Consider the following 26627-nt stretch of genomic DNA (forward strand, 5'->3'; position numbering starts at 1 on the left):
GAAGATGCAGTGGTTTCCCACATGGTCCCTACTTAGAAAGAAAAACACTATTTTGTGCTCATGGCAAATGTTCTGTTCTTATTCCCAGGCCAAAATGGTCTGGAAAGTACAAGTTAAAACATGATCACAAAAAATGAGAAGACGAAGACTTGTGACTCACAAGCCATATTAACTTAACTGAAATCCACACCAAGAACTGGAGCACCTGGGGCTTCTCTCCCATAATTTTAATTGGAAAAAGGTTCATTCTTGATACAAACATTTAAGTTCAATGCTCTGATCTACCCATTAGATATTACTTTCACATTCCATTCTGGGGTTTTTTACTTATATAATCTCTTAACTAATTTATTAGTGAGTAAACATATTTATTGTGATTGATTCATTAATTCTGCATATTATGTGCTAAGTTTTAAAACATACTTGGGAACAAAAAACAGTAAACTTTGCTTTCAAGGTAAAGTTCTTGAAAAGTATTCTCTATTTTTATAGGGATTGTTTATTAAATCAGAAGTCTGGAAAGTAAAAATATTTTTCACCATGGAAAAAAAAATCTGGACGCTGGACCTCAATAAAACAATCTGAAACAGAAAGTTCTAAGAACCGACACTGCCAACCTCCTGCACAGCTGTGCATTTCAGCCAACACACAACAGGATCTGCAGAGGGAGAACGGGAGCCACGGCACACGACGGGGACACGTGGAGGGACTTTCAGTGGGAAGCCTCATCACTAACAGAGGCCCGGGTGAGCCAACGTGAGGCCCCGCACCCTCCTGGCTCCGACCTGGCACCAGGGCTGCCCAGGAGCAAACCCCCCACGCGGGCTGCTGCCCTGGTGCTGCCGCGCAGCTCTGCTGGGAACCTGCAAGTCCAAGGACGGGCGCCGCCAGCAGCAGGGCGGGGGTCTGACAAGGGCCCAGCTCCCCAGACGCAGGAGCCTTCAGAGCCCCATACCCACTGTGGCCTCTGCGTTGAGCCGGGCAACAAACCTCTCCACGTGAGTGTGACAAACCTTTAAGGTGGAAACAATACGATCCAAACGAGGACACGGGTGAGAACAGAGAATGGTGCAAACAGCACTCATCACTTAGAGGACTCTGAGCAGAGATCAAATTTCAAATAGTAATGAGCAAGTTGCTTTACAGGATAATCTAATGGCATAAAACGAAGGTAAGAATCTTAACTAAAGGCCTTATAAAACGTGATCTTTCTTTGCTCTATAAAAAAAATAAAGTGTTCATGAAAATGGAAAATAAGAGATCACAGTTTAAGTTTAGAGTTGTCTTAAATCTATCCCTCCCCATCAAAATAACGTTACCCCAACAAAAGTCCTTCCCCATCTCGCTTGGTCACGACCATGTCCCGGGCACTGCACAGCATCTACAGGTCCCACAGCAGGGACCCAGGCAGCGCCCCTACGTTGAGGCAGAGGCCAGGCCCTGTGCCTGCGGCCCTGGAGGCCCACTCCGCCATGGCCGCTGTCACGACGGGGAGGCCACAGAGTTGCGAGCTTGGACTTTCTTCCTGCCCTAAGTTTAATATCACTAAGAAAAGAACCTGGAAAGTTACCATCTTGCTTAACATTTTCACTCCCATTTTAGAAGGAACCTGCTACATAGGCACAAGAGCAAACATTCTGGAATGGAGAATGCCGGATATCTACAAGAAAGCAAAGTGCACTTTGTTAGAGGTCATCTCTGTCCATGACACCTTCACTATGAAATAAAAACCTTTAAAATCCAAAACTAGAGAAAAGCACTCGGTACAACATTAAAGTGGTACCCTCATCTCGCCACCACAACCATCCCTTGTCCCTTCAGGTTTACAAAGATAAATACTTATGAACTATTTGACTTGACCAAAAAAAAAAAAGAAAAGAAAAAAAGAAAAACAACAACCAAAGGGTGACAGAAAGCATCTTTTTCTAGGTGACACTAAAACATACTTTTAGAGGGAAAAAGACTGCAAGTAAGTACTAACTTCCTCATTCTAAATCCTTCACAGAAGTCCAGTTGTTAGAGATTTATCTTTATATCCATATAAGATTTTATATCAAAGGCTGGGTGCAAACACTTGGAAGAAAACAAAGTAACTGCAACTTGATGCAAAACTAAAACCACCACAAACATGCAGCAATGCACATTAGGTTTTCAATGGTATGCATATTATTTAAAGTGCATCACTTTTGAGAAACGTCTCGACTTTCTGATTTTCACAATTAGGTGCAGTCCGACCTGTCTCTGAGTCACCTTTACGCCCAGGACCAGAAGATGGCTCCAAAGTTTGCGATCCAAAGTGCGACCCGCTAACAAAGTGGTAGAGAGTACGTGCAACCCTAGCCTCTCTGGAAGATCTTAAAAATGCTAGTATTCATCAGATTTCTACTTCTATCACCCAAACGGAATTTACAGTACTAGTGCACGCATTTACTTGCACTAACATCAGTAGTAAGCCAACAGCTCCTAAATACCCTTCAATAGACAAATACAGAATACTGTATCTAGTATTTTAACCCTAACTTTAGGTTCTGTTGCAAGGGGAGAAGCCCCCTCCTCGGGCTAACACCCTGCAAAGCCCACGAGCCAGAACACGGAGAGACACAAGCAATTCTCCCACAAGCTAAGGGCCACCAGCTTCGAGAGGCTCCCTGCGGCTCGCGAGGCACGCACCAGCCAGCTGCCAGGGCGGATCCGCTCTGCGTCTGCACTGGAATAGGGAAGCCCGGCAAGGCCAAACCCTGCTGGCTGGCAGCAGGAGACACGTGACGCGCTACGAAGCCAACAGCACAGCTCTGCTCGCCAAGGACAAGGCGACGCTCTGCGTAGCCCAGACTCACCAACAGAAAGTGAGGGGAAGGACGCGTTTCCAGTTTGATAGTTCTAAAAAGAAACCCCAGGCAGCTGTCCACGGATTCTGTGCCTTGCCTGAGTAGCTCTAGCCCAATGAAGTCAAATAACTAATGCCATCGATGGAAGCAGAAGGCTGCTCGGTCGTGCCCACACCCTGGCAGGTGCAGGCTGCTTCCTGCAGGATCTTCAGGACCGGGTGAAAAGGGAAAGCACAGAGCACGCAGAGACGCACGTCTCCAGGTGACAGCGTCAGGAGCCCACTCCAGTGCGATGCAGGCCCGGGTCTCTCCCGACAGAAAGGAAAGGAAGGAAGCCCACCCCTCGCCCTCCCCCCAGAGCCCATTAAGGACAGCTGCCGGACCCAGGAACCCACATGCATTTGAAAACCACAGGTGTGCACAGAGGTCTACAGTGTCCGCGGAGTGGGGAGGGGGCTACACAGGGTGCACGGGGGACCCTACAAACGCCCGAGGGGGGTCCACAGGGGGCTCCTTCTCAGGAACTTGTCAGGACTCTCTTCCTGAGGGAGCCCCCGGGTTGGCAAGTCTGAAGAGCAGGTGGCAACAAGGACGGCGAGGGGGCAGAGGGCAGGCCTAGGACTCTTCGCCCATCTGCAGCAGTGAGTTGATGGCCGCGTCCTTGTCCCCGCGCTGGGCTTCCAGCACCGACCGGATCACCTCCTTGTCCATGTTGGGGAACATGTCCTGGATGGCACGCAGGTCCTCTCCGCTGCAGCGGGGCTGGGCGCTGGCGGCCGGCGGGGCCACGGCCACGGGCACCACTCCAGGGCTGCACACGGCGGGCATGCCTGGAAGCAGAACAAGCTCGTCAAACACCAGGCGCAACCGGGGGGACAGCGCAGGCAGGGCAGCGCGCCCGCCTCCCACAGCACCACAGCCAGAGCGCCCTGGAAGGGGCTCGCCTGCCCCACCCCTTCGCCTTCCACACCCAAACGCATGGCCACGGGCCCCGACGACAGTCACCGGGGAGAGGAGAACAAGGCCCACATACTCTGTCCTCTGAGGACTCAGGCTTACACCGCAGGGACCCGGAGAGCGCCCTGCTCCGCCCCGGGCGCTGTGAGGCTCTGCTCCCTGCCCGGTGCTGACAAGTCCCAAGCGCCTAGGAAGGCCCGCCCTGCACCAGGGCCGGGAGGATGTGTTCTGAACGCCTGCCCAGGGCCCCCCTCGCCTTCACTGCTGCAGCAGCACACACGCAAAGTCAAGGGGACGGAAGGAGTGCCTGAGACCGAGAGGCTGGAAAGCAACAGAATTCCCATTTAAACGCCTCCCTAAAAAGAACTGCAGCCGTTATCTTTCCTGGGGGAGCACTGGACAGAGAGAAGACCTTAGGGCATGAGGTCTTTCCCTTCTTAAGTTTAGAAGACCCAAAAGGCGGCTGGCACTGGAAGACCCGCCTAGACCAAAGGCCCTGGGCGGAGGCAGCCAGCGGGAACCACATGCCCGCGCTGCGATGGCCGCGCCCGGGGAGGGACGGGGCTCCTGGTGGCCTGCCTCCTGCATCCTCACCGTGGACACGGCCACCACAAAGGCCACGGTTCCCGGGGCCCTTCTGGGCAGGCCTTGGCCAGCGCTTCCCCTGCCACCTGACGTGTCTGTGTGGCCACCACCTCCTGGGGCAGCAGCCATCCCCACCTGCAGGGGAGGAAGTCGAGTCCAGAGAGGAAGGGCACCCGAGACCCCAGGACGGCAGTACAGCACCCAAGCGCGGTGCTCACCCACCGCACTGCCCGGACTGTGGATAATTAGGAAAAAAGGAACAAACCACGGCCTCGTGGGGCGACAGGCTGCTCTGTACACTGTGCGTGCCTAACCGTCTCCTCTTGTTAACAATTCCTTCCTGCAGGCTGCGTCACCCCTTCCCAGGGACGAGGATGGCCGGGCCTTGCTCTGACGCCCAGGGCCCTCCCGGAACGCACCCCCACAACCACAGCAGCTGCAGGTCACAGGGGCAGGCGGGGCGGGGGTCCCGCCGACAGCCTTTCCATTCTCGCACACCCTCCTGGCGGCGGGACGTGAGGAGGGACGCTGCGTGCTAGCCCACACGTCACTCGTCCCCCCCCACAGCTGCGTCCCGACGAGTCTTTACCAGCCTGAAGGAGGTCGGGAAGAGAAGACATGGATGTTTCAACAAAACCAACGGCGACAAACGAAACACGCCAGCGAGTAATCCCGTAAGAAACCCGGTCCACCATCAACAGAAAGCGTCCGCCTGTGCGAGAGCGCAGGAGCAACCCAAGGAGCGCGGCTCGGGGACGGACCGACGTCCTGTGAGAGGTGGGCTGCAGTCACAGGGAGCAGGGGTGCCCGCCCAGCACGGGCTGGCCGCCCGGGGGGCAGGCAGTGAGCCAGCCCAGGCCTCTCCCTCCTTGGCCAATCCCAGGTCCATGTGCCCGAGCGTCCACCAGAACTCAGGTGCCTTCCTGGCTGTGACCCCCAGTCGCAGCTGAGAGCGAGCGTGGTGACCCCGCCCTCCCTTCACTGCCAGGGCAGCCCGGGGGTCCGGCAGCCCTGCGGAGGGCTCTTCTGGGAAAGCGTGGACAAACCGCTCAGGGCCGTGGAACCGGGGAGGTGCACCGTGCTCGTGGAGGGGTCAGGCAGCGCTGCGCAGCTGCTGTCACGTCAGCCCCGTCACCTCCGGCGCCTCGGGCCGGGGTACTTAGAGAGGCACAAATGGAGCGGCGCCAGGACGTCTTCCACGTCTAGATGCTTAACGAGAATGTTCACGCCATGCGAATCGTGGAATTTCAGCAAAACAACTCTCCAAGCACAACCAGACAGACAGCTACGCAGAAGAGCGCGTGGGGCATTCCACCTAGAGAGCCGACGCTGCAGGGTGAGCGTGCGCAGACTCGCGGCACCAGCCGGCCCGGGGCGCCGGGCCCAGGGGCAGGGGGCGGCACGGGCGCTGGGGCTGGCACAGGACAGCCATGTCCCTGGAGGTGAGCAAGGGAAAGCAAGCCTGAAGGCCCTGAGGGCCACTGCGGCGCAGAGAGCCAGTGAGCGTTCAGCACGACGGCCATGCCGCGCAGGAAACGCTAGGCAAGCAGAACAGTACGTTCTGAGCCTCGGAAGCAAAGACGGAGAGAACTCTAGGTGACACTTAAAGAAATAAAAACCCAATTCTCACTACACGTCAAACCACTCATGTGTTTAAACACCCAGAGTTTGTTATGAACTCAACGAACAAGGGACACCCCGCGGCCAGGCCACCCGCGGGCACCTGCACGGGCCTCGTCTCCACGTCTGCCCTGTGCCGGCGCCTGGGCGAACAAGCACCCTTCACGATGGAGAGGTGCCATCAGGTGACACCACATTAGCTTTTCTGTTGTACTTTCACCAAAATTGCCAACATCATGGTCCCTGTCAGGGCCACAAGGCCTGGGGGACACCTTCACCAGGAGGACAGAAGTCCAGGGAAAACGGAACAGGAACAAATCACATCAGGCAACAGCGACAAAACCAGACTGTTCTTCCCACGGCAGTCCACGAAGCCTAGGGACCACCACCCAGCAAAGCACACACTGCCTCGTTGGAGCAGGACAGCCCCCTCCCCAGGCCTGCCCCAGCCTCTCTGCATGCACCTGCTTGGCACAACATGACGCCCAGGTCACGTCCATGGGGACCCCGTGGGCCGGGACAGCAGCTCCCTTCACTGACCCAGAGCACAGGGCTCCAGGCCTAGGGGTGAAAGGGACACAGAGAGACTAGGACGGGACAACGCTGACTCCCAGAGGCCCAGAGTCACAGGCCACCAGGCCCTTCTCCGACCAGCCGCGGGCAGCCCCAAGGGCACAGCCGTCCTGTCAGAGGCACCTGTGAGTCACTGAAAACAAACTTTCCAGATACACTTTGCTCCAGCAGCACAGCGAGCGCAAAGGAAACAGACAGCGAAGCACAGGATTACACGACGTACACAGGAGCGGCCCCAGCCCTGAGCAGACAGCACACAGAGCTAGCCTTACACCCGATGCTGCTCCCACAGTCCGGCAGGACTGGTCTCTGTAACCTGCCTCGATGGCCGCTGGACTCTGTAGCATCGCTTTAGCCCCAGTACGCCTCCAGAGCACAAGAGGGGGTGCTGAGGGGCTGGCACCCAGGCTTAACCCTGCTGCTGGCTCTCCTCCTGGAATGCAGGCAGCCCTCCCCTTGCCAGGTGAGGCTCCGTCTGTCCCACGCCCAGGCAGGGCCGCCCTGTGGAGGAGGGCAAGGGCCCAGACGGCAGCCTGCACCACACCTCGGTGCCCCTGCCAGGCCAGGTCAGCTGCCCAGGAGGGGCCTGAGCACAGGCCAAGGTACGGCCGCGCCCGGGGCTGGACCCTCAGGCTTGGAGAAAGGAGACAGCAGGCAGCTGTTGCCCGAGTGCAGCTTCCCTCCTTTCCACTCAGAAGTTTCCATTAAAAAAAAAAAAAAAAAAAAAGAGCTTCCTACAGGTTCATGTTTTTCCAGATATAAAGGTTTCTTTTTAAAATTAAGATTAAAATAAACCCATTCTTGGAAGCAGTTGTGGCTCAACAGATAGAGCATCCACCTACCACATGGGAGGCCCAGGGTTCAAACCCCGGGCCTCCTTGACCCGTGTGGGGCTGGCCCACGCGCAGTACGGATGCGCGCAAAGAGTGCCCTGCCACGCAGGGGTGTCCCCGTGTACGGGAGCCCCACGCACACAGAGTGCGCCCCGTATGGAGAGCAGCCCCATGAGAAAAAAGTGCAGCCTGCCCAGGAATGGCGTCGCACACAGAGAGCTGACGCAAGCAAGATGATGCAACACACAGATTCCCAGTGCCACTGACAGGAATGCAAACAGACACAGAAGAGCACACAGCAAATGGACAGAGAGAGCAGACATCTGGTGGGGGGAGAGAAAAAAGAAAATATTTTTTTAAAAAAAGAAAATTCCATTCTAACCACACAATGGTTACCAGCTAGTTTTCTGAAATCTAATAAATTCTAACTAATTTAGTAACTGAAAATGATGCAGTATAAAACAGTCAAAAGCTGTGGGCCCTGGGGAGTGCCCGGAAGCTCTGGCGAGAGCCTGTGCCTTCCATCCTGACCTCTTCCGTGTCACCAGGGCAGCCGCTTGTTGGGGCTGTCCTCCTATTTTTCCTCTTTTGAATGTTCTTAAGAAAACACGGGGAAAAAAACAAGGACTTTAAAAGAGAAATGCAGCCCTGAGGACACCTGGGGAAGGGGCACCGCCCTCCCAGGTGCGTTAACCTGGGCCCACGGCGCCCGCCCTGGCCCTCCCTCCACAAAGGGGGCAGCAGCGAGCGTGCATCGGGACCACCAAGCACAGACACCAAGGGAGATTTGGGGGCTGCACCCATCGAAGCACAGAGACGCCTGTCTGCCTCGGCCAGAGCGCAGTCAGAACATAACCCGCGGCCGTGAGCCCCAGCCCTCCTGGGCAGCCCGGCCCGGCCCAAGGCAGGACTCGGCAAGTGCCAGCCGAAGGCGCCATCAACTGACGCAACCAGAACAGAAACTGAGAGCCAGCGCCCCCTCTCCTCCACGGCTCCTGAGAGCTGCGGCCAGGACCGCCCGGCCAGAGCCATCTCTGAGCAACACCACGGCCACTTCCTAGCACCTCCAAAGACACGAGGGGGACCCTTTACCGTGAAGTGGGCTTTGAAGCATGAGCTTCAGCACTTGAACATTAGAAACAAAGAAAGTTAAGCGAAGTAATGAAAGGTTAAAGCTTTCCTTTCAAGGTGGTAGTTGAGGAGCAAAAGTACTTTGGTAAATATACATTGTGAAATTCAACTTTTAAGAAGAAATCCCTGATTTAAAGAACAGAACCACCACTCTGTTCAGCCACAAGAGAATTTTCTGGAACGTGCTAGCAGCCAGATCCCTAATGTCTCTGCACCTTCCCTCCCATGAAGCTTACGGCAAGCACTGGGAGGTGGCACTTCCATCATAAATATTCAGGAATTACATTACTCAAAGGAAAAACTTTCATGGCATCAAATTTCAGGAAAGCAATGCTTTCTTCGTACTTCAAACAAGTAGTACCATGGAAATTAAAAAGCAGCTCAAAGGCTCCTCAAAGCCGTTCTCTGCTCGAGGGAACCAGGCTCCTGGCTGCAGCGGCTTGTACAGAAAGCCACCAAGTGCTCTGGGGGGAGCAGGCACGTCAGGAGCACAAAGAGCTGCCTGAGGGGTCCCACTGGCCAAACCGGGGATGAAGTGGGCGACAAAAAACAGAAAACCACAATTTCACACCAAGAAAGGTCAATCAACGAACAAACGCCAGGTCTGAAAAGAAACCGGGCATTCCCTGCTCTTAGGGTACCTCCACCCAAGTACCCCAAGGGAAAGCTGCCGCTTCCAGTGGGGGCTGGGCAGACACCCCACGGCCACGGGGCCCCCAGTACAGGGACAAATGGGAACCGTGGGCCCCAGCTCAGGCCCCAGGAAGACCCCGCCTGCCGCCGGGACACTCCCGCCCAGGACACTACAGCACTGCGCCATCTCCGGTGCTCAGGTATAAGGTGCTGAAGGCACACACGCCGGGCAGTGGCCTGGGCTGACACGCGACAGCTGAGGACCACGGGCGCCGCCCGACGCCACTGCTGCAAAGGGAATACGTGGGCGACTGAGGACTGGACGGGACCAACAGACCCGTGCTCACTTCCCAGTGCTGACAGCTGGACCGGGGCCCGTGGGAGAACACCCGTGCTCACGGGACATGCACCCCAAGTGGGGCTGGGCTCCTGGGCCTCGATCGGGTAACGGAGCCTCAAAAAGGTTCAGGTGAAAAACTGCTTGGCAACTTTTAGGTTTGAGATTGTTTCAAGACAAAAGTGTTTAAAGAAAAATCTGTTGTCCTGTTTATAGGAAAATCTAGTCTTCCCTAATACGAACATTTTAAGACAAATTTTAACGGCATTTGCAAGAAGAAATTAAGGGTCCCCACAGGTTGAATCTTGCTCTCCGAGAGCTGCCACCTGCGGGTCTCTTGGCTCTCCATCCTCAGACCTCCAGCCCAGGACAACGGACGAGGTGCACAGCACGAGCGTGCCCTCGGGAGCGCGGGCGGCCGGCGCTGGCGGTTCTGGGGTGAGGGGCACGTGCAGCCGCTCCAGCCTGCACTGCCGGGCCAGTCCCATGGGATGTGCGGGGTCTTGCCCAGCAGGACAGAGGGGGGTCAGATGGGAAGTTAGTGTTTTTCACCCCAATTATTGTACTTTTCATTGAGAATTTCTATTTGGCTCTTAATTGTTTCCAGCGCTCTACTGCGACTCCCTTTCTTTTCACCTAAGATATTCTCCTTTAATTCCTGGAATGTTTTCCTTATCTATTTCTCCGCTCTTGTAAATATTTGCAACTGCTTTGAGGTTTCTGGGCCATCTTGTGTCAACAACTGTGTTTTCCGTGGTGACGGTTCTGCTTGCTGGCTGGTCACTTTTTATTGCGACACTGCGATGATACTTAACCCCGGCTCGGTTATTCTCCTCTAGGAGTGTTGCTTTTTGTTCCAGCAGCCATTTAGTTACAGGCAGGAGCTCTGCACTCCTGGGGAAGCCCCTCCAGCTCTGGTGGGCCCCGCCTCTGAACCCCTGCTGCCGCGCCCCCTCGGCTGCCTGGCTCTGCGCAGGCGGGTCTGGAGCAGGCCTGGGTCTCGGGCGAGAGCCCGGCCCGCAGCACCTCTGCCCTGGGCCCGCCTGGGGGACTGCTCAGGAACTCCAGCCCGGCCCCACAGCCCCGCACCTCTCCCCTCGCCGATGCCCTGCTCCCAGGTTCTGGCCATTTCCGCTGCCTGCACATGATGGGGCTGGGTGCGCTGCTTGGCCGAGCTCCAGCTCCCTGGACGGCAGCAGAAGGGGCTCCAGGCAGAGCCCTGGGGCCATGGCGGGCTTCGTCTCCAGCTCTTCCCTGGCAGATCACGGCCCCGTGCCTGGTGTATTTTGCCCAGAGTTGCGGGTGTTTAGGGAGGGAGGAATGGTCGATTACTGGTCCTGGCTGCCCAAGAAGGCAGCATTATGGTTTGGAACTCCCAGGTACGCCAGCTGTGATCCAGCTGGATCCTGTTCTGCCATGGGTCGCTAGTTTACAAAGGTATAAACATGGTAGAAGCAATGTTAAAGCACAGCTTATTTCACTAAACAGGAAGGTGATCTTCTACTGAGTACTTCCTAGAATAAGATTTGGAAAAAACCTCCTAGGTCTCCAAAAATTTCAATTCATCTTACCTCTGCTAACCATCAGGGAAAAGACAAACTCTAACTCCTTTATGTGCATAAAAAGTTCAACCATAACCCCAGACCCACTTGCTTTCAGGAAAACTCACGAAGTCGGCGTGTTTACGTCGATTGAGCCGAGGCTCGCCCACACCGTCCTCCAAGCCCGCCACCCGCCCTCTGCGGCTCCGCCCCCCAGCCTGCGCAGGCTTCCTGTCGCACCCGGGGGGGCCCCACGCACCTGTGATGGGGACGTACCCCACGCCTTGCTGGTACACGGTGGGCATCAGGACCACCGGCTGCGGCGGCATCATCATGGCGGCGGGCAGTGGCTGCAACAGAGCACAAGACGGGGGTCACCTTGAGAACAGCCCCCCCAAACCTGCTGCTCCCGCCTCCCGGCACCCCGAGGGAGCAGTGCTGCCCAGGCCCAGCCGGCCGCCAGCCCTGCCCGTTGGCTCGAGCCCCGCCCAGGCGGCCGTCCCCCAACCTGTCACCGCAGCACTCGAGGCTCAAAGGGCACAAGGGAGTGACCTGGCCGCACGGACTGGCACAGGGACAGAGGAGCGAGGCCGGGGAGGAGGGCCACGTGCCCTCAGGGCTGCGGCACGAGCAGTCGCACCCACAGCCCACTCCAGAACTTTCCATCTGCAGGTCCTAGGAGCACACAGGGGCTTTGTACTGAGGTGAAACCATCCACTAAAGATATGATGAGCTATTTAAGGTCCAGCATCTGCTGTCAATACTCGAGCCTTGGAAATGGCGGGGACCCGTCACTGGGCTGGGCAGCTGGTGCACAGAGGCGTTCACGAGACCGTTCTCCTTAGTACACTTGAAATTCTCAACATTGAAAAGTTTAAAAAAAATACAAACCTGGTGACACTAACGAGACAGCAGGAAGCGAGGACCCCAGAGTCCCTAATCCTGCCTCCCACTCCACCCCTACTTTCCAGAAAGTTCCTGATAGAGCTGCAGATGCCCTGGGGCCAGCGTGCCCAGTGGGCTCCTCCTGTCCACAATCTCAGAGGAGAAGAGGAGACCCCCCGCCCCTTACGTCCACCTGTGCTCCCAACCCCCGACACCTTACTGTTTGATGGCAAGAAACCACGCCTGCAAGGACCAGCCCGTGAGACGAGGCGTCCAGGCGGCCTGTTGCCACAGCACTGGGCCTGGGTCTGGGCCTCGTCTCTGGGCGGCTGGACCACAGGGTTGAGCCTGGCAGAACCTAGGCAGGGCACCACTGGAGGGCACAGCGGGAAGGACGGGTCCGTCTCGGCTGTCCCACGGCCGGCACGCACAGCACTTCTCCCCAGGAGAGCGCGGGGTCGGGATCCGGGGCCCCAGGCTCACGGCTTAGGCCCCTCGCACCTGGAGTGACTCACCCGACTCCGGCTTCCTGCCCTGCGCTCTGAGCTCTACTGGACTCTGCTCTTGCTCTCCAGGGACAAAGGCGTCCACCGGGCAACCGAAGGATGACTCTCCCGAGCTAAAGGCTGAGGCTGCTCCCTGCCTTTGGCGGCTCCTGACGCCACCACACCACAGACAAGAAGGGGCTCCTCCACCAGCGGGAGTGAAGAGCCCACTGACGCGGGATCTGGGCCTTGCCGCACAGAAGCAGGGCGCAGGGGAGGAACCAGGGCGCTTCAGGGGTGCCTCAGAAATCCACACTCAGCAACAAGGCACCAAGGCCAGCCCAGGGCCTCGTCCCACCAGGATGAGGGTCTGGGAGGTGCCGAGGACAGACCCTGAGCAGCTGAAAGCCCGGGTAGGGCAAAAGGAGACTGAACGAGCCAGCACGGAGGGCGTGGCTGCGAGCAGCCGCAGGACGAGCAGCCGCCGGCCCGAGGACAGAGCAGCAGGGCCGACCGAGGAGGCCGTCTGGACACACTTGTTCTCTCCCCACGGTGTTCCACAGAAGACAGCGGCTGCTGGCGCTGACCTCAGGTTGGTCTTTAGGGAACAACATTCACATGAAACCGAAGCTGCGCACGACGAGACCCGCTCACCAGGCGCGCACGAGGGCTCTGGGAGCCACCCTCTCCTCGTTTTGGAGTGACCTCTGCATGAGGCAGAAGCCAGACACTCCTGGAAAGGGTGTGTGGCCGCAGCAGAGGCCTGAGCTGGCCGTCCGTCAAGCTTCTGCAGCTCCATTGCCTGGGCTGGGTCCACCCTGCCCCCGGCTCCCGATCAGTTTCTGCTCAGAGCAGGTGCACACGGTCAGTGGGTGGGGCAGGGGTCCTCCCATCTGCTCCATCCCACGGCAGTGGCTGTAATAGTGTAGCGCCCGGTGCAGGCCCCTCCCACACGCCTCAACAACTGCAGAGGGTCAGGCCCTTGGCCCGTGCTCCGGCCAAACCCCACGAGACCTCACCCTGGCCACGTGGTGCAAACCTTGACCCGTCTAAAGGCTGAACACAAAGTGTGAGTCTGACCACAAAGAATTAAACTAGAAATCAAAAGCATGAGTACCCCGACATTTGGAAACTGAGCAACACAATCCTGCGTGACACAGGAGCCGGGGAGCCTCAGAGCCTCCTGCTCAGCCACTCGCGGGGTGCGCTGCGCCTCATTTGACTTCCGGGTCCTGTCAGGGCTGGGGGGGGCGCCCGGCACCGGGCTCACGCTCCTAGCACCCCATGTCTGCGTCACTGGGTGCCACCCGTCACCACCGAGGCCCTGCCACCATCCTGCCTCCCGAGGGGCCGCATGGCGCTGCGTGTGGACAGCCCCAGGCCGGGGGCGCACGCAGCTCCCCGCCTCCCCCGCCGGCCACCCGCGCTCACCGTGTAGGACAGCACCAGGTTGATCATGCCCTCCTTGTCGTCGCCCTGCCGCCCACTGAGGCTGTACCACTCGTCCTCCACGTGGCCCTGCCTCAGAGACTCGGGGATGGTGATGTGGGTCCAGGCGATGCGGTCGTCCATGGAGAAGGCGCGCTGAGGACAGGGAGGCAGTGAGCGCCGGGCCGGTTGCAGGCACCTGCACCACCAGGGCGGCGGCCTGGACCGCGCCCGGCCTTCCGGATGCCACACCTCCACTGCGGCAGCGGAGGCGAGGGCCTTCCGTTCCCATCTAAGCAGCTTCTGCCTCCATCCTCACCACCTTGCGAGCTGCTGCCACAAAGACAGAGAGAGGACAGCTCCACGGGCCAGCCCAAGGTGGGCAGTGAGGCCAGGAAAGCCAGCAGGCCGCCCGTCTGCGCCCGCCACCTCCGCAAGCACAGAGTGAGGTACGCACAGAGCCGGGGCACGTGGAGCTGCGCTGCCCCCCCGTGCCTCCTCTTCTCCCTTCCACACCCTCTTACTCCTCTGGGGCCCCAGAGAAGGAAAAGGATAAGGCAGAGGCAGGCGGGCGGGCGGGCCCTGGGCTCCCTTCTCGGCTCAGCCCCACCCAGCTGCGGCCCTCACGCAACAGGGCCGGTGCCTTGGCCACAGGCAAGCTCCAGGGGTGCAGGCGCAGGTCCCACAGGGGGGTTTGGGAGGTCCTTGGCTTGCCAGCCGAGCTTCCTCTGGACCCTGGCAGAGCCACAGCCACAAGGAGACCATCAGGCCTGCCCTCGGGCACGCCTGGACTCTTCGCAATGCACCGTGGGTCCAGCCTCCCCCCGACAGCCACCACGAGCCCACGGTGGAGCAGGGCGCGTGACCGCCATGCCCTCGGAAGGCTCGCCCTCTCTATGCACAAGCGCAAGGCTGCTCCAGAACCCCCAGAACCCGACGAGGACACAGCCCGCTCCAAGTGGCCGGGCAGCACACGCCCAACAGCCCGACCCCAGCGCCCCTCACCTCGTCAAAGATCTCCAGGTAGAAGGAGTCCACGCCAGGGGGCACGGTGCACTGGATGACCTTGTTCCAGCGAGGGTTCTTGGCACCGTTGTGAGCCGTGGGCGTCTCGTACACGGCGTAGCCCAGGCGGACGCGGCAGTAGGGGTCCATGCGGGTCATCCCGTAGTTCTTTGCCAGCTTTGCCTGAAATGAAGCTCAGGTCAGAAAAACGGAGCAAGAGCTCAAGGAGCGCACGGAGCCCACCTCCCCGAGCCCTGCTCCCTGAGCTCCACAACGGCAGCGCTCCTGGCTCCCTACTGCCCCTTCTAATACCGGAATGCGGCTTTCATTGGATCCCAGGCTCCGAGAGCAAGAAAGAGTCACTGTTGGACCTGGCAACTCCGGTGTAAGAGAGCTGGTGCCCTCCCTGAGCACAGAGCTAAGGCGCTTTCGAGAACGCCGCCTGCTCAGCCTGTGAGCACGGCAGAGCCCCCGGCACCCTCTTAGCAGTGACGAGGAGGATGAGAAAGGAAGGCTGTCCCTGCACAGGGCCAAGTGCCCAGGAGAAGGGGGTCTCCGGGCGCCAGGGCCATGGCATCTGGAGCAGGCGTGTCGGCAGCCAAGGGCGCAGAGAGCGGCTGCGGCGGCCTCTGCTGGAGGCGCCACCTCCGCATCTCAAGGGACCACCAGCCCCTAACCAGGCTAGACGTGCTGAGTAGGCGAGACGCGAGAAGTCCTTGAGATGGACATGAGTGTTTTCTAGGTAGAAAAAACGTTAATATTTACAAACGAGGGCAGACCATCGCAGATTAGGCTATTGGTTGCAAATGCTTACTCAATGTGGATTACAAACTTAAGTATAACACTAAAAAACTTACAGAAGTAAAAAAATGAGAAAATCTTTATGACCTTGAGTTAGGCAAAGACTTCTTATATATGACATCAAAAGCATGATCCATAAAGGCAAAACTTGACGAAGAGGACTCCATCAAAAGTAGGAGCGTCTGCTCTTTGGAGACATCATTCTGCCAACAAGGACACCAGCCCGCCTCGGAGAAAGTAATACAAGTACCGTGTATGATAAAGGTGCACCTCGACTACGTACAGGACTCTCAAAACTCAGGAGCGCAGAGCACAAGCCCAGCTGGAGAAAGGCCGCAAGTCCCTGAGCCCCAGCGCGGCCGCCATGCGCCGAGCGCCTCCTCCAACCTGGGGGGCGCAGCTCCAGACACCCAGCTGAGGGGCCCTGCACCCTGAGCGCCCCCGGCCCGTTGAGCTCTTCCCCGGCCCAGGCCGGCTGGCGGCTGTCCTGACCCTGTCACTGACCCTCCCGGCGGGACTGCCCTCTGCCTGTGCACCGCGCACCCCCGCCCCGTGCCGAGGAGCTCTGCCCACGCCCGGGGCCTCACCCATGCTGCTTCCGACTTCTGTCCTCTTCTCACTTTTCCTGTTTCCTGTTCTGTCTGCTGGGCTACCCAGGAGGATGTTGTTCCACTTCTACGCAACACTGGGACGGCCCCTTTGTCCCAGGCCACCTCTGCCCGAGCCCCGATTCTGACGGCCCTCTCATGTGGCCAGAGCACACCCTGGCACCACAGACGGCATTTCTCCTAAAAGGCCCTGGGTGGTGTGTGGAGGCCTGCGGGGCCACGAAACCTCTGTGGGCGTCACTGAGGATTTGCTGCCGCGGCGTTCTTAACACGCGGACTCTCCACTCAGAGCACCTCGGAAACCTCGGTACTTCTTGGAACATCGCAGAGAAGTCTGGGAGAGCTTCCCAGTAACTTTGTTTCTGCCTAGTGCCAACCTGTCGGTTTTCAAACAGTCATTTCAAAAAGCCGTCGAGCTCTGCTGGCCTTCCACCCCACGAGTACCCACTGGCAACGCCACCAGTGCTCCCGTTTGCTCCCGCTTCTTCTTCAGGAGCACCACCACCTGCCACGTTCAGCCTTCACGCTCCCTCTCCGGACGCGTCACAGCATCATTCTCGTTTTTTCCTCCTGCTGTCCTTGTGCACTGTGAGTGAAATACTGACGCTTGTCCTTCACACCTCCTAACGCCCACCCTGTACCGTCAAACATCCTACGCTGAAACTACCTCACACGTTCAAGGAAACGTCATCCTGTCCATCCCAGTACTCACTGAGCACGGCCACAGGCCGCTCGCTGTTCCAGGTACCACAGACCCAGAGACAGACGCCTTCGTGAAACACACAGCATGTCAGACAGTGATGTGGCTGCAGAGCCGTGGGTAGGAGCAGAGCGTGCTGGAACACGGGGTGGCTCCTGAGCAGGGGAGGCGGCACACAGGCCACTGCTGTGGGGAGCAGGCCGGGGAAGAGCCGTCAAGAAGCCCCGAGGAGGAGCAGGGAGCACGAGGCCAGAGACAGGGCTGAGGGGAGAGGGAACGGCAAGCAGAGGTGAGGCAGATAAGCAGCAGGCCCCGATCACGGGGAGAAACAGCAAGCCCTGGGCGTCTGAGCTCCAGTGACGGAGGGGATGGAAGAGAGAGGAGGAAGGAGCCGGCCTGGTCTGGAGCCTGGGCTGACACCGGGACCAGAGGGGCAGCAGGGCTGGGCAGGAGTGCCTGGAGCCTAGAGCTGCTCTGAAAGGGGAGCCACAGCCCCTGCGGGACGTGGGACTGGATGAGGCATGTGGGGTCATGTGGGGTCGGGAAGGGCCCTGGGCCTGAGCTCCTAAAGGATGGAGCTGCCACCTACAGAGACCGGAGGCTGGAGAAGCGAGCTGCAGGGGCTCAAGGAGATGCGCTCTGGAAACGTCACATCTGAAACACTACCCAACACCCGGGAAAAGACCAGCAGGGGCCAGCACCTGCTGGGGCTCGGAATGTGGGCTCTGCAGCCTGCACGAGGGTGCCAGTCAGCAGAGGCGGCCTGAGGACTGGACTCCAGGCTCCTCTGGGCTGGAGACACGGCAAAGCAGCCAAGGTCTGGGCAGTGGCCAGGGAGGCAGGTGGGGGACCTCAGGAGCCACCTCCAGGAAGCCGCGGGAAGAAAGTTCCCAGAAAGGAAGTGGAAAACAGGCCGACACCACCCAGAGGCCAAGGAGGACAAGACAGACGTGACATCCTGGGTGACACGCAGCGCAAGGGCGCAGAGGCCTGCAGAAGGCGCAGAGGGGCGCACTTCCGTGTGTGGAGGGGCAGGCCCTGCTCTTGGGGTAGAGAAGCTGAGTCAGCGAGCGAATGACGCCAACGCACTGGCTGGGGAACACAGGCGTGTGAGCGCCAGAGCGCAGGGGAAGGTGCCGGAGCGCAGGGGAAGGTGGACTTGGCCGCAAACCCCGCCCGGCACCAAGAGCGTGCCTGAGTGAGCCAACTCTTCGCCTGAGCTTGATTCCCGGGTCCAACCAGCGCGTCCTGGGCTACCGTGAGTGGACCTATTTGGGCCTTTCCACACAACTGCAGGGTTCGCCCTGCCTCTCCTTTCTGGAAGGTTTCCTGTGAACAGCATGCTCTGCCTCACAGCCTAACCGGCACGTACGCGCAGGCTCAGTGTCAGCGCCATGTGGCGGGCCCCGACCGTGTGCAGCGCGCTGTGGAGGGAAGCGTTCCGGTGCTGTGGGCCAGGGCGCAGGCTGTGGGAGGGCCGGAGGACCATTCCGTAAAGTACTCAAGCACGAGGACCGTGCGAGCCAGATGCGGCTCAAGTGACTGGGCTCCCGTCTACCACATGGAAGGTCCAGGGTTCGATTCCTGGGGCCTCCTGGTGAAGGCGGGCTGGCCCACACGGAGGGCTGCCCCGCTCACGAGTGCTGGCCTGTGCGGAGAGCTGGCGCAGCAAGACAACGCAACAAAAAGAGACACGGAGGAGAGACAATAAGAGACGCAACAAACAGGGAGCTGAGGTGGCATAAGAGATTGAGCACCTCCCTCCCTTCCGGAAGGTCGCAGGATCGGTTCCCGGTGCCGCCTGAAGAGAAGACAGCAGACACAGAAGAACACACAGCGAATGGACGCAAGAGAGCAGACGACGGAGGGGGGGAGTAAATAAATAAACATAGTACTAGGACCGGTGCTTGGCACAAAGTGGACACCAGTAAAGTCTGTTACTGATCTTTTATTTCTGGTAGAAATCTGGGTGTCAATACTCTTCACATCTATCATTTTCAACGTCAGAGATGTTGGGGAAAACTGGTATCAGAAAAAAAACCAAATTTATCCACGCAGAAACTGTTGTACAAAAGCCAAGGTTCCCAAAGACACCTTGAGTGAGTAAAAGCTACTGCTGGGAGTGGATGTGGCTCGGTGGTTGAGCACCAGCTTTCCTGGGTCCAATCCCCAGTACCTCCTGGAAAAAACCTCTACTGCTATGTGTCCACCCCGTCCCCCACCCGGAACCCCACCCCAGGCCCCAGAGCGCACCTGCACCACGGTGATGCTGAGGCGGCCCACGGTGCCCACGGCGGCGCCGTACTGCAGCTGCTGGGCCGCCTGGGCGTCCAGCTGGATCTGCTGCTGCTGCTGCGTGGGCGCGATGCGCAGGAAGTCCTGTGGGAGCTCACCGAGGTAGACCTGCAGGCAGAAAGGGCGGAGATGTGAAGGCGGCGGCTCGCTCGCACCGCTGCAGCCCCATTTAAGGTGGGTGCCGCGCGGCCACGCTGGCCACAGGGCCATCGCCCACCCTCGCAGTCGGTACAAGTCTGGGGTTTCCTGCAGGAGCCCGGGGGCTCCCCAAGGACCTAAAGAGCTGTCCACTAAAAGGGCTTTGCACACTAACAGGCCCCTAGTACCCAGCAGGAACTTGCTGAGCCCCTGTCCAGGGCATTCCCAGCCTAAGTGCCAGTCTGGGAGCCTCAGACCAACATGCCCTCGCACAACAGACAAAAGCTCGTCACTCGTCAAGTGAATGAACCTGGTCTCGGGTGCCGGGAAGATTGCACGGAGGCACTGCCAACACCGCCACTGGCAGCAGTTCATGTTAAAAACGCCTCGGGAGAAAAAGGGAAGGACGCAGCAGAGAACCCGAAGGCCTCCCCGGTCTGCCCCTCGTCTGGCCGCGTGGCCTGGAGGGCAGGGAGGGCCTGCAGGCGCCGGGGAACCTGGGGTCGAGGGGCCGTGGTCAGCACTGAGGGCCGAAGCCTGAGGCTGGGTGAGGGCCAGGGATGAGCCCTCAGGGAAACGGCCTTCCACCACATCGGGGGACCTTCAAGCAGCTTGCGGGGCCTGCACAACGGGGCCGGGCAGGGGCTGCCAGCCCAGAGGGGAGCAGAGGCAGTGGCCTGTGGAGGGCCCGCGCACCAGAGACGCCAGGCCGCACTGGCTGAAACGGCGGCGACGTGCACTTTTCTGTGCACGACGGGTACAGGGTCTAGAAAGAGCCAGGTGTTAGCAGCGCGCGGCTGCAGGAGCCCACTGTGCAGAAAAGTCACGGAGGAGAGCAGAGTGGCAGTGACGGAGGTTGAGGCAGGGGTGCTGGGGGGAACGCACAGCCCTGGGGTGGTGGCGGGGTCACCGCCAACCTCGCCACCCCCAACGCCCCAGCACAGAAGAGCGGGTCTGCTGCCAGTGCTTTAAGGGCCTGTTTTCAGGAAACGCTGCTTGGAGAGCCAGGTCACAAGCTTGCGCTCTGGCCACTACACCGACTAAATCCTGCCTGGGTGGTGGGCCGGAGCCCCGGGAGGGACCCCCAGGGGCCTGACACGTTCCGACTGCTCTCAGGCGCCTCTGTGGGCGCCCGTCCTGGGAAGGCCTTTCTCCCCCAGCTCCGGAGCCCCCCCAGAGGACCTCGTCTCCCTCCCGCCTGTGTGGGGACACACGAAGCACCGAGGGCGCCAGAGCCAACAGAAGCCAACTAAGGGGCCTGGGAGGGGCCGAGCAGACCCGCAAGGGCAAAGCACCAGGCGGCAAGGCCGCACCCGGGGTCCTGCTCCCAGCTCCGCACCAACGCCCGCTCCAGCTGCTTTCCTAAAGAAGCAAAGGCAGCGCTCTCCTTGCTTTACCCATCTCGGAATGGGGCGTGCCTGCAGCTCCCTTGGCCCTAGTAGAAAGGCGGCTCCGGGCTGAGGTCTCTCTGGGCTGCACTGCTGCGGCCCTGAGCTCACATCTGTGCCTAGCCTGGCGCAGAGGTGCCTGCTGGCAAGGAGAGGGCTGCTGTGCAGCCCGGGGGCGCCAGGAGTCACCAGCAAGGCCAACAGCGCCCGCCCTTGAGGCTTCGCGGCACGGCCTCGCCTTGGGACAGCACTTTCCCAGCTACGTCCCAGGGGCTCCCAACAGGCCATGAACGGGCCCCGGAGCCGGTGCTGCAGGCCCAGGTGCAGGGCCAGCGGCTGCGAAGCCAACCGAGGCACAGGCAGGAGACGCGGAGACGAGACGCCGGAGGGGAGGCAGCCAAGCTCACTCTCCATCTCCCTCCCAAATGAGGAAACAGTCCTGTACCTGAGACGCTTGCTACCGTTAATATCTGCTTTATCCTAGAGCAAAGACCTGAGAATATGACAAAGAAAACTATTACTCTCATATAAAAGATACACAATGGATCAAGTTATTTGCATAATGTTGCTTAAGTTTACAAGACGAATACAGTAAGTCAAACGCTAATACATGATTGTAAAGCCCTGGGTTAGGACCCACCGATCCCACTCCTGGAGTCGACCCTGTGGAAACAGCAGCACGCACGGGCGTGCCGCCTGCCTACGAAGCTCACGGCTGCCCCAGAAGGAGCAGGGCGTCCTCCAGCTGCGCGATCCGGGGCCCCTGGCCATCTGCAGCAAAGTGGCAAAGCCACAGAGCAGAGGTGCAGGCAGATCCTGGCGAGTGCTGGCGGCCGGGAGGCTGGAAACCTGGTTCCACTTCTTCACAGTTACACCTGCTAGTGTTTCAGAAAATGATTGCTACCACGTATGCGAGTAATGTTTACAAAAAAAGAAAAGACGAACTCGTTCTCTAAAGCCTTTAACTTCTCTTAAAATTAGAAAGTCTTATAAACACGATACTACTCTAAGAGCATCTCTTAAAATCGCTGTGTTCGCCCCACAATGCCCCAAGGGGCCACCACCAGCACCTCCCCGGCAGGCATTCGTGCCTGGTGAGCCCAAGGCCAGCTCTGCAGCAGGACCGTCGCCAATCACGAAGGACTAAAGATTGACAAGACTCACTGACGTTTAGCTTTGGCAAAGACATAAACTCACATTCTATCATTCTAATCTCTTCATGTGCTTAGTCTCTCCACCTAAGCTAAATTCTTGTTAAGCACACAAAAATGAAATGAGCACCCACCGTGATAGTCCTTTAATGAGAAACTGCTAGTTAGAAAAGAGCCAGCGCTGTGTCTGGAGTACTGTGCAAGTGACCGAGCACTTCCCCACGCACTGCCCCTGCACGGGGAGCCACGCAAGCCTCGCGACCCCACAAAACAGCACCCCCGGCCACCTAAGAAGCCCCACACCCGGGGGGACTGCCTTAGCTGGACTTGCAGAGGGAACCCCCAAATCCCTTCTCCCACCACCACCCCGGGAAACTCCGCAAGCAGAGTCCCAGCACTGGGCCGGGGCCAAGCCATCCAGGCGGTGCTTCTCCGCGTCTTCCCCCAAGCGCGCCCCAGCCTGTGAGCCTCGCCTCCACAGCTCTGCTGTCTGGTCACGTCCCGTGCACACCTGAGCTTACACACAGAGAAGGCGATGCTTATGCTCTGCATTTAATACGATTAAGAATAACAAAGTTTTTAAAAGTTAAAGATTTTAAACTATTAAAATTTACCTATAATTTATTTGCTGAGCAATTTTCATGTAATTTGTTTACCTGTATAAATTACAATTTATCAAATTATATATAGAAATTAACAATTTACATGTAACAGCAATGTAATCAACAATGTAATCATTCAACTGTAATTTTTCCAGCAAGAGTAAGACATCTATAAAAAGTAATTTTTAAAAAATCACTTTTAGTGAATTTAGCTCTTAACTTTTGCTTGATAAGAAAGCATCTTTTAACCTAACTAGCTGCTATTTTTTCTAGAACTCAACATAATTACTGATGAGTTGGCAGTTTCTGCAGAAAACGTAAACTGTTTCATTCCACTCTCCAAGTCCGAGGTGCGCCTTCAAGTGCGAAGGCTCAGGCGCCACTGGTTCCACCGGGCGGCCCAGGCATGTCAGGTCAGATTGGGCAGGGCCGCGCTGCCGGAGGGGGCGGCTCTCCCAGCACGGCCATCTGCTCCCCCCAGGTCTGCAGACCCGAGCGAGCACAGGTGCTGGCTGGCACACATGTGGTGTGTCTTTGGCCAACTTGAGTCAGGGCTCAGGTGATGGCCAAGAATACCCAACAGTAGAAAGAAAATACTAAGGGAATGAGATTTTGCACAGAAGAGCTGACTTCAAGGGCCACATACCAATGTTGTCACTAAGCCTCTTCACCCCCCCAATATCCGATGCCCCACGCTGAGGCTGCTGTGCTAGGGCTCCCACAGCACCCCAAGGCCAGACCAAGGAGACACGCAAACACAAACACTGCACCCCAACCCCAGGATCCTGAAAGATCTGAGGCACAGAACACAAAAATAAACAGAAGCCCGTGTCCACACCACAGGTGGCAGCCACAGCCCTGCCGAGTGCCTCAGGGGATGGGGTGCTGCTGGGCCCAGGGCCGGCTCGGAGCCCTGTACCCTCCCGCCTAAGGAGTGGCTTGTGCTCCTGTCCCAGGAGCCTGGGACGTCCTGCATGGGGCCCTGGCCCGCGGGGCCTGCTGGGCCACCTGCCTGGGGACAAGCTCAGTGCCTCCAGCCAGCCCAGGAGAAACGGCTCGACCACCAAACAACTGCCCACCTGTGCTGCTGACATCACAGACTGGGGACGGGCGTGGGCAGGGACTGTGGGGTGGACTGCGGATGGCCCAGGGCGGGACACGGACAGGACTGGACGGACTGGATGGATGGCTGCGGCTCTGGAGCTGCAGGGGCTCTGAGGCCCGCCCTTGCTGGCGGCCCAGGTGAAGGAGGCTGCGTGGCCCGAGCTTCCCAGAACACCCTGGGAAGGCGCCAAGGCTCCCACGCAGACATGCTGCCGTGGATTTATCAGCAGGCCCCGCACACCCGGAGAGGCCACGAAGAGCGAAGGGGCCCCGTGCGGCGAAGACCACGCCGAGGTGCACCGGATGCTTCCCTGACATTTTTCTCCAACTTTGACATTTTTCTAATTAAAGGTGGGAAGAAAATCCAGTTCTCTACAGCCAACCAGCACGCAGGCAGCTGAACGTGGCTGGAGAGAATACACAACCACACTGCCCAGTCTCCCTTTAAGTTACCCACCAGACTCCGCGGCCCGCCCTGACCCGAGCGACCCCAGCGACCCCAGCCTCCTGGCCAAGTCCCTCTCCTCCTTCCCTTCCCCTCAGTGGATGATCTGGCTTTCTGCCATCAGAGCAGTAGATCGGCCCCTCCATCGCCCACCCCAGCACGGGGACGGGCTGGCCAAGCCCCTCCCAAGCCCTGCCGTCCATCGCTGCCCACGACTCAAGAGCCAGGCGCCTGCACTGGCCCCCTGCTCTCTGCACCACCAACGCTTCCCTCCCAAGGGGCAGCATTAATGCAAAAGCAAAAGCTCCTGTGAGGAAAAACAACTAAAACCAGAACCACCGTGCGTCTCACCTGCGTATCTCCCCAGTGGCCCACGGCCCCGCCAGCCCTCTGCACCCCGCCTCCCTCCGGCCGTGGCCCTCCCGCCCCACACCACCTCCGGCCCACGGTCAGCGCTTGAGAAATACCTGCCGGACAAACAGATGGGCTGGCCCCTCACCGCCACTCACTGCCACAGGGTCCCCCACCATTCGTCCCCTCCTGCGGCCGAGCACCCGCCTGGCTCCCTGTGGCCACAGCGCAGGAGGCTGCGGGATTCAGCCGGCAAGGGGCCGTGCGGCTCGGCAGCCTGCGCAGCGGCTCCTGCCTCTGGTCCTGGGCCCCGGAGCCCGAGTCCTCCCGCTCCTGCACTCGCTCATGCCCAGCCCCCGCCCGCACATCAGACCCTCCTCCGAGCCCTGCCCCTCTCCTCCAGCCTCTCCCAGGCTTCCCTGCGGTAACCACTGGTCTTCTCCGACGCCAGCTCTCTTTTTCCTGCTCCCATCACACACCCCCTTCCTCTTTTTCTTGGTACACAAAGCAGGACAGGCATTTCCAGGCCAAACTGTTTGGGTGACCCCAAAGTCTGCTGAAGCACTTAAGAAAGTGTACACTAGACTCTAGGAAACTGGAGGATTACAGCATTAACGCGAGTACTTACAGGAAGTGGATGTGACTCAGGCATTTGGGCACCAGCCTCCCACATGGGAGGGCCCAGATTCGGTCCCAGTGCCTCCTAAAGAAGACCAGCAGGTGCAACAAGCTGACACAACGAGTAGGGAGCAGGTGGCTCAAGTAGTTGGGTGTCTGCCTCCCACATGGGAGGTCCTGGCCCTGGGTTTGGTTCCCAGTGCCTCCAAGAAGACGAGCAGACAACAAGAAAACACAAGCAGCAGACAATGAGCAGACAACGAGCAGACAAGGGAACCATCTGGGGGCGGGGGGAAGAAAAGTCTTTTTAAAAAGAATGCTTATAAGTCGAATAGATTTAGAGAGCCTGAAACAGGGAACAGTGAAGTTAACTAGTTTCCAAAACAAAGGGCAGAATACAACATCTGACAAAAGAACAGCGTCTCTACCTCGAATTCCACAGCACGTGGCCGGAAGCCACACTTGCCAAGGGACGGGGCTCGCCAGTGGGTCAGAACCGGAATTCCCTGGCCTCACTACAGCTGAATGAGGGGTGGAGGGCGATACATGATAAAGCAAACACGGCAAAACGCCAACAGCAGAAGCTGGTGGTGGGCACAGGTGCCCACTGTAAATGTCAACTTTGCTCTGTGCTTCAAAAGTTTCACAATAAAATGCTAGGGAGAAAATCCCTCTTCTCATGGTGCTTATATTTTAGTGAAAGGAAACGAATGGTGAATATTGGTAAATCATGCTCTCTGTCAGAGGGAGGAAGTGGTACAAACAACTAGGCGGATAAGGTGGTGTGGGCAGGGAGCCGGGCGGGCCTCGCACCAGCTGAGACCAGACGGGCACGCAGGGCCAGGCACCGGAACCTGGTGAGAGCACCTGTGCAGAGGCGGGTCAAGGAGAAGTCAGGGGGCAGCATGGCTGGGCCGGAGCGAGCAAAGGGGCGTCTGGGAAGGGCCAGGGAGGCCGGGCAGGCCGCGGGAAGCGGGGTACCTTGAGGGCCACTGGAAGGGCTCTGGCTTCGACTCCGAGGGGAGCAAGGAGGGGGCGGCTGGGCTGGTGAGGATGGGGTGCGGCGGCCTGACTCAGCCGCCCCCACAGGCTGGTGCAGCGGAGCGGGCGGGCCTGCTGGGGAGAGCTGCGGGCTGGGGAGATGAGGAGAGAACAGCCTGGGACGGAGGAGATGCACCTGGGGAGGGAACCAACGTGCCTGGAAGCCGAGGTCGCGAGTCAGCACAGGGCAGGGCCTGCCGGGCCACAGCGCTGCCCGGGGGTGCCGCCTGGGGGTGCTGCGCTGGGGGGAGTCTCGAGACACAGGAAGAGAGCAGCTGGCACCCTCTGTGGGCACATGCTCCCGCCATCTCCATAACCACCCTGCTTGCTGGGGGCCTGACGGCACCCCAGCACCCCACACCAGCCCTCCTCCACAGCTCCCGTTTGTCAGCCGGCATTGGAGAGAACCCAAAGGCAAAAAGCAGCCCGAGGCGGTGAGCGGGCACCACACCTGCCAGCAGAGCCCTGGCTGCGAGCATAGCAAAGCAGCCCGTAGAGCACGGCCAGCGCATTCTCACGGGACCCCGACACCAGGCCCCGGAGT

At 58.8% G+C, this 26627-nt stretch overlaps 1 protein-coding gene across 1 annotated transcript in view; it reads right to left on the reverse strand.

The window, feature by feature from the left end:
- Positions 1-212: 212 nt before the first annotated feature.
- TOLLIP (toll interacting protein) overlaps positions 213-26627 on the reverse strand; it is a 30903-nt gene continuing 4488 nt past the window's right edge. Inside the window, exons 2-6 of the mRNA XM_004482985.5 lie at positions 19204-19353; positions 14842-15024; positions 13840-13992; positions 11298-11388; positions 213-3658 (exon numbers count right to left, since the gene is read on the reverse strand). Of these exons, the coding sequence (XP_004483042.2) occupies positions 3444-3658; positions 11298-11388; positions 13840-13992; positions 14842-15024; positions 19204-19353 (792 nt within the window). The 3' untranslated portion in view covers positions 213-3443. The remainder of the gene's footprint in view (positions 3659-11297; positions 11389-13839; positions 13993-14841; positions 15025-19203; positions 19354-26627) is intronic.

The sequence above is a fragment of the Dasypus novemcinctus genome, chromosome 10, assembly GCF_030445035.2.
Source record: "Dasypus novemcinctus isolate mDasNov1 chromosome 10, mDasNov1.1.hap2, whole genome shotgun sequence".
NCBI classification, from domain to species: Eukaryota; Metazoa; Chordata; class Mammalia; order Cingulata; family Dasypodidae; genus Dasypus; species Dasypus novemcinctus.